This window comes from Colias philodice, chromosome 23 (assembly GCF_061535455.1).
Source record: "Colias philodice isolate Cphi_HAF_F1 chromosome 23, ilColPhil1 Martin Lab GWU primary, whole genome shotgun sequence".
NCBI classification, from domain to species: Eukaryota; Metazoa; Arthropoda; class Insecta; order Lepidoptera; family Pieridae; genus Colias; species Colias philodice.
Genome location: NC_143108.1, coordinates 6383609 through 6395777, shown reverse-complemented (window position 1 = coordinate 6395777; position 12169 = coordinate 6383609). Strand labels below are relative to the sequence as shown.

The 12169-nt window shown below is 31.1% G+C and overlaps 2 protein-coding genes across 2 annotated transcripts in view; both read left to right on the top strand.

Moving 5' to 3' along the window:
• Nucleotides 1-12169, top strand: part of LOC149478101 (tetraspanin-33-like) — a 281232-nt gene that overhangs the window by 251456 nt on the left and 17607 nt on the right. The window lies entirely within an intron of this gene.
• Nucleotides 1-12169, top strand: part of Eip93F (Ecdysone-induced protein 93F) — a 187083-nt gene that overhangs the window by 170310 nt on the left and 4604 nt on the right. The window contains exon 6 of the mRNA XM_089709646.1: nucleotides 5132-5269. Coding sequence (XP_089565772.1) covers nucleotides 5132-5269 — 138 coding nt within the window. The remainder of the gene's footprint in view (nucleotides 1-5131; nucleotides 5270-12169) is intronic.

Below are 12169 nucleotides of genomic sequence, written 5' to 3'. Positions count from 1 at the left end.
TTTACGGTGTTTTGTCGAGGATTAGCAAGGATTCGACTTCATTATTTTTTAGTTGATTGTGTTGTTTTTAATTATGTCTGATTTGTAATGAAACCTAAATTACTATGTCTATTAACATAGCGATTTTACCTAAATTTAAATTATAAAAGATATTTGTGGTTTTATAAAATTTTCTGCAGGAATGACAAGCTTATTCCTTGTGTGTTATTAACGTATAATCAACAATCATTTTAAGCGCCTACAATCATTCAAATTAAAGGTTCGATATAGTTAACACTCAAAGGAAATATTCCATCGTTAAAGACAAATATTATCTCATAAAATATACAATATAAACTGAATAATATTCAACACCTACATTTAAACAAGACGTTAACTGCGTCTTAAAATAACTACTCTTTAAATATCAATTCGCAAAACTTATTATCCATTGAATGAATTATCAAAGTATTGATTTATTTAAGACGGAGTGCTTCAAGGTTGCATATTTAGCCCCATTTGTTATTTAAATGTTTACTTTAGAATCGGATCCATTGTTTAACTTGCAACTGTGTCACTAATTATAATAACAGTGATTTTAACTTTAGCGTTATCTTTTAGGTAGCGACGTATATGGAAAATCTGGGTTATGTTTAATTGATTTTGGCTAAACTATTTGTTAAGTAACTGGCTGACTAATAAGACAATACTATAGTTTATATTTCATAATTACAAAAAGTCCATACATACTGTAAACCTCCATCAATAATTGCATTTAAAACTCTATATATTAGACGACTTTGAAATTACAAAAGGACAACTGTAAACTATATCTAAAGACTACAAAAATACATATAAAATTGCCTTCACAGCTTCCCAAAACATGAAAAATTTTCGCATCTCCTGATCCCATCTTACCGTCTACAAAAGTGTCTCGAAACATATCATTTTTAAGAAGCATTGTAACGAATACGACACGATATTTATCCGAAACGATTGTCGCGACGCATCCGTAACGGTATCGTGTACATTTCAGTGCCTCTTAGCCGTTTGTGAAATTGTATTGATGTGTAAATTCGTTTCTTTATTGGAAAATGTAAACGTACGGATAAAGTTGTGATGTTAAAAGAAAGACGAAGTAATGATTTAATAGTGGTGATGACAGATTTTGGAAAATGTTCTCAATATAATTTAGGACAGAAAATGTTGAAACATTGTAAATTAGAAATTGCAAATGTATCTTCCATCGTATTTTACAGAATCCATAATTTATACAGATAGTACGGGGATATCGAAAAGAATGTAAAGCATTATGATAATCTAAGTGTATTCATCAATGTAGAGACGATTTTCATCAGCTAGGTAGATATTTTTGTAGTGATTTTATTACTTTACGCAATAAAGCAAGCGCAAACTTTGAATAGTTTTAAAGCTGCAATTAAAAAATATTATCTGTCCTCATAATCATTCTGCATCTGTTCTGTTTTACCTATTTCTCTACCTGAAATTTTTATATATGTAATATCCTCTTCTGCACGTTTTTCTTTCTTTCGTTATATGTAATTTTATAACTTACTCATATCTATTATATTTATTTGTATTCACTCCTTGTATATGCACTATCTACCTTTTTCAATCTTTTCATTTTCCTATATCCCAAGGTTGCCTGGAAGAAATCGCTTCAAAGCGATAAGGCCGCCAATTTGTACGGTGAAGATTCTTTTTGTATATTATTGTATTGTTTATCTGTGCATTGTACAATAAAGTGTTTTTTATTTATTTATTTATTATTTACTTTTTATTATATTATGAAATAATTACTATTAATTGGATATAGGTAGGTACTTCATATGTCCTCTTTTTATTCGATATTTGGACTTCTAATACCAGTTACAACGAGTTATATTCCTTATTAAAAGCTTTCTCTCGTTCATTCATACAAACACACAATAATTATACTTGTCATCAAACACCCATACTCTTACATCAAAACAGACTACAACCTAAATACGGACAAAAGGCCGTCAGTTGAGCATCGAATAATTTCAATATTCCTTCAAGAAACATCAGAACTGCGCACAATAGAATCACGCGGCTTTGTTGCCTCGCTTCTGACACTACAGTATACTATTCACAGCTTTTTGAGATGTGAATTCAATATCGATATGTTTACAATTGTACTGCTCAATAATTAGTTATGGGAGTCGTGACGTGCGCTCTGCTTGAAGTCTGGATGTCGAATGAGGATTTTTGTCTCTTGACATACTTGAGACAGCCCTTTCCTGTTTTGTTTTTTTTTTGGGTTCGGAAGTGCATGGCTTTGTGTATGGAAAGAGTACGTTGTGTAATAAGATTTACATATTTTAATAGACTTTTATACATACGTGCTCACGTCAATAATATCATTTCATAAACAATTCGCTTCAATAGCTTCTATACTGTAGCGTTTGTGACTCTACATCTCACAAATAATATCAAAAATGGGCTAGTATTATAATGACAGAAGTTAGAGCTGAGTATGTAGTTAAGTAAGCTTATATTCATTAATTTTCCACTAGTAGGTTGGTTGGTTCCACATAGGGTTTTATTTCAAACTAGTTGCGCTCCTCGGTTTCACCCGCGTAGTTCCGCTCCTGTTGGTCTTAAACGTAATGATATTATAGCCTATAGCCATCCTCGATGGATGGTATCTATATCTAACACCGAAATAATTTTTCAAATCGGACCTGAGAATCCTGAGATAAGCGCGTTCAAACAAACAAACTCTTAAGCTTTGTAATATTAGTATAGATTCACTTTTAGTTTTAATATATCCTAGTTCATAAAATAATTAATTAAATTATGTCTAACAGGATGTCGTGATCATTTAGCAGGAAAATGTCGTTGTGAATAAATTAATTAAGTTTTTAGTTAAAAATATGCATGACACTGTTATGTACCTATCGCGTAAAATGATGGCATTTAATGTTTTTTTTTTTATTTAAATACAATGCCTTATTAAAAATGTGTTGCTATTTTCTATAATTGCGTTTTTGTAAAATTGTCTTGAAGTTAAAAGTAGTTATTTAATTACGGGCTGATTTTTCAATCCTTGGTTAAAACTTATTCGTCGAATAATGTATAAAACTACCATTTTAAAAATGTATTCTAATTGCCCGTATTTGACAGTTTATGTGACATTGTAATATTATCGTGTACCTAATATCTACTTTATTGGACGGATAAGTTTTATCCAAGCATTGAAAAATCGGCCCTAAGATAAGTAAAAAAAGTATAGGAGATTGTTAAAAATATTTAGATTTTCGAAAAAAAATTATGTCACATATTATATGCGACATAATTTGTGTGTGCACCTACTTTTAACAAGTTCGTAGAGCACAACAGAGAACAACATTTTCGTAGAGGGATATTTTTAAATATCTATTTATTATTAAATAGGCAAGAGTAAAACTACGGAAATACAAAATTAATATCAATAATGGGGGTCACGCATTAGGGTCAGTATAAAGAAATAATCACATAATACATATGTGAGAAATGAGTAGAAAGTTAAATACAGACAATTGCATTAGGTAGCTGAGCTTCCAAGAATTTCACAAAGTAACATTGAATCAAATGACGGTCATAATACTAACATTTTTTTTTTTAATGTTCAAACTCAAACAAACTCAAACATTTATTTATTCAATTAGACTTCTTCTAGAAGCACTTTTGAAACGTCATTAAGTAGATACATATTTTTAACATTTACCACTATAAAGCATATCTCTCTATAAATAATAATATTATAAAGCAGAAGAGTTTTTGTTTGTTTGGTTGAATGTGCTTATCTCAAGAACTACGGGTCCTGTTTGAACAATTATTTCAGTGTTAGATAGCTCATATATAGAGGAAGGCTATAGAGTATAGGCTATATTTATCATCATGCTAAGACCAACAGGAGAAGAGCAATACGGGAAAAACTGTGGAAAAACGGTGGAAATAGCTTGGTGGTTCAGACGGAAAAATTATAACTTGAAAAATAAAAACATATTTATTACCGTATATTAATTAAATCAAAGTGTTTATAAGTCCATTTAACTAGATAAATTAAATTAGTTAGTGGTAATCAAGGTGGTAATTAAACAAAAACAGATCGAAGGATAAATTATAAGGATAAATCTAATATCAATAATTTAGTATTACGTAATAGATACTTGAAACAGTTTTTCTGCAAAATGTTGCTTATTTTTTATGACGTATTGAAATTGGAATTTTATTTAAAAACTATTTTGATATAACTCATTTTTCTTTGAAATGAAATATTGGAACAAATCAGGAATGTTTTGACGATAATAATAATTATTAAATTATAATTTTAGTGGGTCGAGTGAATTTCTACGTTCAAGTGAAGTATAATAAACCCTTAACATAATAATTATAATTGAATTAGTGTCGAATACTCTAAATTAAAATTTTGTTTGTCTATTTCGTCAATATTTAGCAGAAGTTTAAACGTGCAAAGACAAATCGATGAACATATGTATATACTAGATATCTATTATTTTTACTTCAGGTATTTTATAATTTTTTGCAAGGTCTGCTTTTAAGTTGCAGTTTATTATGTAGGTAACCCTAGGATACAGTAATGGGACCTAATTCGTGACGAAGCATATATTCGAGACCAACTAAGGATGGTTTTCTTAGGGGCTTTTTGGGTTGTGGTTTTTGACCATATTTAGTAACGTATAAGAAAAAATAATAGGACTAGTACTCAATATGAAGGTCTCAATTTTAGGAAAGCATTACAAAATACCAAAGCAATGAAGAATGATCGAGATAATATTTTAAAAGAAAAAAAAAACATGATCAAAAACTCAATAGGAGCAATAACTAAGGATATTTATGAGTGTTCTGTGTTTTATTAAAAGTTCTGTTATTTAGGATTACGAATATAGTATAGTCGACTACTGGTCTACTGTTGGTCTTATCGTAATGATATATGTATAAACTATAGCCTTCCATGATATCTAACACCGAAAGAATTTTGCAAATCGGACCAGTATCTATATAGTTCCGGAGATAAGCGCGTTCAAACAAACAAATAAACTCTTCAGCTTTATAATATTAGTATAGAATATAGATAATAATTCTGAACCATTTTTCTTCACAGGCTAGCAGACCCGGACAAGGTGGGACTGCCCCGCTCGTCACCAACCGTGACGGAACAGCCCCTGGACCTTAGCGCCAAGTCAACCTCCAGTACTAGCGGCACTCCGCCCCCGGACCTTAAGGTCCAGGATAATTCCAGGTTTGTAGGATGCTTTATGTGGAAACTTTGGAAGAGTGGCTTAATAGATAGGTCACTTTAGGTTCGTAAAATGGCGTCAGATGAAATTTGTATCCTATTTTAAAATTTTGGTGTAGGTACCTACTATTCTATCGTGTATGACTGAATGCTTTTCTGTATTATTTATTTAACAGTAAATTTAAGATAATATGCTGATACAGAATTGCGTCAATTGATGAATAACAGTTTGGTCGTTAATTTAGATTGTAAAATATAGTAAATTATTTATGTAAGATGTAACAAATTCTATAAGTATAAGGTTTTTAAGTATAATAGAAGAAAGAAGGTTCTATTTAAAAAACAAAATTTAATTGAAGGTACTTTCAACGTCACCAAAAATTGCCTATCGTCACTAAAATCTAAAAGCAAAGAATAACATCACATTACACACAAAAATGTCTAACTTACAACCTTTTAACGTTAATTTATACCAAAACAATATAATAAATAACGAAGCCAACAGCCAGCTAGTTAAAACCTTGAGTTTGAAATAAAATTAGGAGATCGTACAATGATAGTGTTTGCATTAAGGTCGGAGTTAATGTAATCCATTTAGTGAAGTCGATTAGGTACCTGTAGGTGTTAAAATATTTGCAAATTAACACAAACACGCTTTGTTTTCGTATCGATTTTATTTAAATAGTTAGGTAGTATGTTTTTTGAACAAAGTAGTACTAAAGTAGTAGTAGTGGTAAGTAATAGGTACTGAGTTAGTAGTGTGATAAATTTGAGCATTTTTACAAATATAGATATGATCATAATATGAGATCATTTCACGAGGAGAGATTAATAAAAAATATTGAGCTAATTCACACAAATTGAAATAACTTTACGACCGTGAATAAATAGTAGCAAAAATTTTATTTTTGATAGGAAAATTGTTGTAAAAGTCGTAATAATATGAAAAGATAATATTATTTCTGTATGCAGTGGTAACCATGACATCTTACAGAACCCAAATTAATAATAATCATTACCCTACTAATCTAGTTAAAAGTCAAATTATTAAATTTACCCTACTAATCTAAATTTTAACATCATACATCCACTATCTCTCTTACATCTACTACAAGAATACCGAGACAAAATTTCGATGTCTATCTCGCAAGAAGAGATCACTTAAAAGGTGTCAAAGAAAATGGATTTTAAAAAATATCCGTTTGATGCAGACACGTTGTAAGGGCCCTTGAATCGTGACCGCGCCTTTAATATGCAATGAAGATAAAAGATAACTATCGTAGGGTTTTTAGGTTAAATCTGTGTCTTATATTATTATTTTTAAATGTTCTGAATCACTGAGAATATACGCGGTAGGTATAGTTACTCAAATGTCAACGCAAACTCGAAACTTATTTCCGAATATTTATTTTATGAAGCCTAAATTTTTACAAGTGTTTATAGAAGAATCTGAAGAAACTTGAACGGATTTATGCCGGCTTACATTGTGTATCTACTTATTACGGTACACAAGGTTGTAAGCTCCATTTCCAAAAAAATATTTCCTCGTACCTTTTCCATTAAACAATATTATATTTTCATCATTAGCCGTTATTTATAGAAATGTATCGATACAAATAAGCCCCCCTAGACAAGTGGCTTTCTATTAGCGTAAAGTTCAATAGAATAGATTATGAATGTATGAGATTGACGTTTGATTACGACGACGGCGACGATTGATTACGTCAATCTCATACATTCATAATCTATTCTATTGAACTTTACGCTAATAGAAAGCCACTTGTCTAGGGGGGCAGGTCCAGATGCTGCTGATTTACTTTTTCACCATTTCATCTATAAATGAAGAATCAAAAAACTACCTATGTGGTGGATTATAATTAAAATTCTTACACTGGTTCTACTATGACCAAAATGGCCCAATGATGAATGAAAATAAATAAAAAATAGTTGAAAATAAATACGGGTCGTATTTATTAAATATTTAATAGAACACAAGAAATAAATTGAGTAGCAAACTTGTAGGGAAACAATAAGAATTTGACACGGTCAGCTACATTACGCAGCTCAGTATATTGACCATTATATGTAAGGCTTGTAAGCTAGCATGAGCTATGTTAAGCTATAACTAAGCTAGTAATGAAGGTTAAGTGAATTTGGTAAAATCTCAGCATTTAATAGTGCAGCCTTGTTGTTAAAATCTGGTTAGGTAGGTATATAAATATAATATTTTTAGGATGCATAGCCATAATTTTAAAATTTACCATTTTTCTTATCTTATAGGTATATTATTTATCAAAGAGAAGAAGAAGGACAGAAAGATATGACATATACGAGACACGAGAAAGACAGGAAAAATATGACATATAACCAAAAAAACCTTCAAAATTTCACCTTTTTGTATAGGCAATTTGGTTGACGGTGACACAGATTACTACATTATAGTTAGGTACCTACTACGGCGACTAATAATTCCGAAAACTGTGAAATTCACATGTCGTATAAATATTCCACTAACGTACTAAATAATAAATGCAGTTATTCATGTTTATCACCTAAATTAAAAAAAAGCTTTACTCCACACAATCCACAAAATTTCCGCCAATAAATAGCTCGAACAAAATCCTACTAGCCTCTCATATCTTCACAGTACTGGTGTGCAAGCCTTACAGCACCATGGCATGTCACTTCCTATTGAAACATTGCACCACATAGCAAACAATGGCATGTGAACGCACCCATTAAACTGCGAAGTTCATGAACTCTAATCATTCCTGAATCTTCTATAAATCTAATTATTTGCTTGGTTATGCAATATGGCAGCCAAGGGCGGATCCAGCTTTAGTGCCAGGGGGGGGTCACATAGACGTGGTCAATTTTCAAAAGCTATATTTTGGTAATTTAATTGATACGTAGATTAAAAAAAAAATGGTCAAGTGCGAGTCGGATTGGCGAACCAAGAGTTCCGTACAAACATTTTTATATGTTTTAATATTAAATTTATGCTTTTTGCGATTTTTCCTTTATCTGTGCTATAAGACGTAAGTTTTTATTAAATAAAGATTAAATATCAAGATTCTGAATTCACGGGAAGTACCCAGCTGTAGGTTTTGATTCATGACATTTGCGAATGTTGATAAGCATGAAATGTATGTTTTAGTAATTTTTCCTCCATCTGTGCTGACATTGCTTTTAACCAAATTTCAGAACTCTGTGTTCACAGGAAGTAGTACAATACCTATAGATTTTGATTCCCTTGCGATAATGTCGAAATTTGCGATAATATACGGCATAAATGGCTGTATCTCTTGATTGCGTTGGCTTATAAGTTTGATTTTTTCACAGCTATAAGGAACCGTAGATATTCGGTATGAATTCACACAGTATTCGGTATGAATTTCAGATTGATACCTCCACGCGTTCCTGAGAAAAAGGGTCTTCACAGGCAGACAAACATGAAAAATATATATTTTTTGCAATTATTACTGTATCTGTACTATAAGATGTTGCTTTGTACCGAATTTCAAGATTCTGAGTTTACGGAAAGTACCCTGTAGGTTTTGAGTTTTGATTCCCTTGCGAATGTCGAAATTTGGGAAATTTTTCGGCATTTACGGCTGTATCTTCTGATTCGTTGACATAGAAGTTTGATTTTATTATAGGGTAAAGGTATTTTAGACTTGAGTTTTTGGTATGAATATCAAGTTAATACATGTCAGCGTTCATGAGTAACAGGGTTGTAAGTTAAAAATTTTTTTTAATATTTTTTTATATTATAATCTAAGGAAAAATTCATGCTTTTCGCAATTAGTTAACAAAGTCGTTGTCTCTGTGCCTATGTCCCTATGTATGATTAAATCTTTAAAACTACGCAACGAATTTCGATGCAGTTTTTTTAAAGATAGAGTGATTCAAGAGGAATAGTATATAATTTATAAGGTTTTAGAGAAAGCGGGCGAAGCCGCGGGCGGTAAGCTAGTCTGCGTTATAAGACGTTTGATTGTACTAAATTTCATGACTCTGTGTACTCGGGAACTACCCTGTAGGTTTTGATTTTTTAGGGAGTGTCGAAAAATTTCAGCAATTACAGCTGCATCTTTTGATTGCGTTGGCTAAAACGTTTGAATTTTTCACAGCATCAAGGGACCTAGACCGTAGGATTTCGACATTAGCAAGGGAATCAATACCTGCAGGGAGCACCCTGTACCGTAAACACAGTCTTGAAATTGAGTAAAAAGTATCGTGTTATAGCACAGATGTAGTATTATCTGCGAAAACCCTAATTATTTAATTAAATTAAATAAAAATATATTTTTAAATAATTTTAAACTTACAATCCCTTTACTCATGAACGCTGACATGTATTTAATTGATATTAACATCAGAACTCAGGTCTATCATAACTTAAATCTGTTATTTAATTCAAATTCTATGTCAAAGCAATCTGAAGAAAAAGCAATTAGAGCATATTCTGTAATTCGCAACTACCTACTTGCAAGGGAATCATCAATCAAAACCTACAATGTACTTCCCGTGAACACAGTCTTGAAATTTGGTTAAAAGCAACGACTTAAGCACTTACAAGCACAGATAAAGAAAAAATCCTTTAAACAAAATTGTAAGATACAACATAATGAAAAAATATGTTTGCTCGGAGTCTTCGGTGCGCGAGTCCGACGCGCACTTGGCCGATTTTTTGTTGTAATTTGTCTGTATTTTATAGTGATCATTTGAAAAAAAAAATTTGCTATTTTATGTCTTATCCACGAACTGGGATATTTCGATATTTGAGGTTTTGTGTGAAAAGTGTAACAGCAAAAGTTGTAGAAAAAAAAATTAATTACTGTATACAACTTTACCATTACCTACACTTTATTCCGCAGTTATAGTTTTTTTTTTTTTAATTGAAAAACCTGTTATTTGTCCTTAAATTACGACCACAGGTCGACCCTAATAAACTTTTTCTATAATTTTTGTTATACTCTATTCCGTTACCGTTTGTAATTGATTTCATTCAATAAAAACATCATATTGAACAGTATTAATTTGTTAAGTAATTTAAAAAAGTTAATATTAAATTAGTGGTCCACTTAGGTCGTGGACCTAGCCCAGGGGGGGGTCATGACCCCGTGACCCCCCCCCCCTGGATCCGCGCTTGATGGCAGCTGAAAGTGATAATAAGAGTTAAGTTGTGCAATGTGCATGTAGGATAGATTAAATTGTTGTTTCGTTAGGATTTTGTAGGAAAATCTTGTAGTAAAAAATATCTTGTTGAACTTTTATTGAGAGGATACCAAGACATAAATAACACTTTAAATATTATGTAGTGTCCAGGAATATTTTTAAAGAGCCGATTTAAAAAAATATAGTTTAATTATTTTTTTCATGAAATATAGGTAACATAAAGATGAATTACATATAGCTACCTACATTTCAAAATACATATGTAACGCGTGCTTGTCTTTAGAAAAATTGCGACTGCTCCTTTCTTTTATATGAAATATTTTTATGAAAATATTTTTAATTATTAAAAATATAAAAATATATTTTAAAATAATTTGGAAAACATAATAATGTCATGATAGTGTTATCAAAAACATTAAAACATATAGATATTGGCACAGAGACAAACGATTGGGCGGCTTGCCAGCTAGGGCGGGTTATGTCACATAATTATGTATGTTTTGTTACTTATAATGTTTTGATGAGGTAGTTAAATAGTCAATATTTAATTTTTGTTTTTCATAATTTAGGTAGTTAAAAAGACAATAAAAATATGTCATTTTTGGTTAAGTGTTCTGTTATGTTAAGTACCTTATCCCTATTAATATTATAAATGCGAAAGTAACTCTGTCTGTCTGTTACGCTATAAAGACAATCTTTAGACCCTGAGATGACCCTGACATAGGCTACCTTTTATCAAAACACCACGCGGGCCAAGCCGCGGGCGGAAGCTAGTAAGAAATAAACTATTAAAAACATAAAATCTATTTAATGTTTTATTTTTTAATTGAATGTTTAAGTTAAAAAAGCTTCTTCAATCACGCAGGGTTATTTGTGATACTTGGACTATAAATGATCCTAAGTCTGAGACACAAACATGAAAACTAATCCCCATAAAACCTCAACATTTTTTTTAAACTCAAATTATTTAAAACAGCGAAGCCGTCAGCAAATAATTAGTGCTTTTAGCGGTAGAAATGAGTCTAGAAATGAGCTTTCCGTCTAATACAAAATTGGCTCTAAATCAAAGCACTATGACGCCTAGACATCATTGTTTTGCTCCCAGGGGGCCATGGGGTCGTTTTCATCACGCTTTATTATTATTTCAGTCTAGTAGCTAATAATAATCTGTGGGAAATTACTAATAACTCGGGAGGCTTTTCATTTAGTAGAACTGCACTAATGATAAAATTCATGTACTTCTATACTTTAAAAACATCATTATAATATTAATAATCGACTTATCCAGATTAACAAAAATACATATATAGTACTAGCGGTCCGCCCCGGCTTCGCCCGTGGTACATGATTACGTTTTCTCTACATAAGGACCATCCTCGTACTTCAAGGAATATAATAAAAAAAGAATTATCGAAATCGGTTCATCCGTTCTCGAGTTATGCGCTTACCAACACATTTTGCGATTCATTTTTATATATAAGATAAGTAACAATATTGTAGCAACTCATCGTAAAAAGCAAATAAAATTATATGGGAAAATCATAAAAATCTGCGGAAAATTATCTACTAATATCTTCGACTAGACGAAAATTTTAATTAAAAATTATCTTGCTGAAATCATTCACTTACTATAAATTAAATACATGAAAATTGTTTTTTTTCGAAATACGTGAAGATAAACAATAGAATCTTTTAATCTATTAATAATAATCATAAAAATAA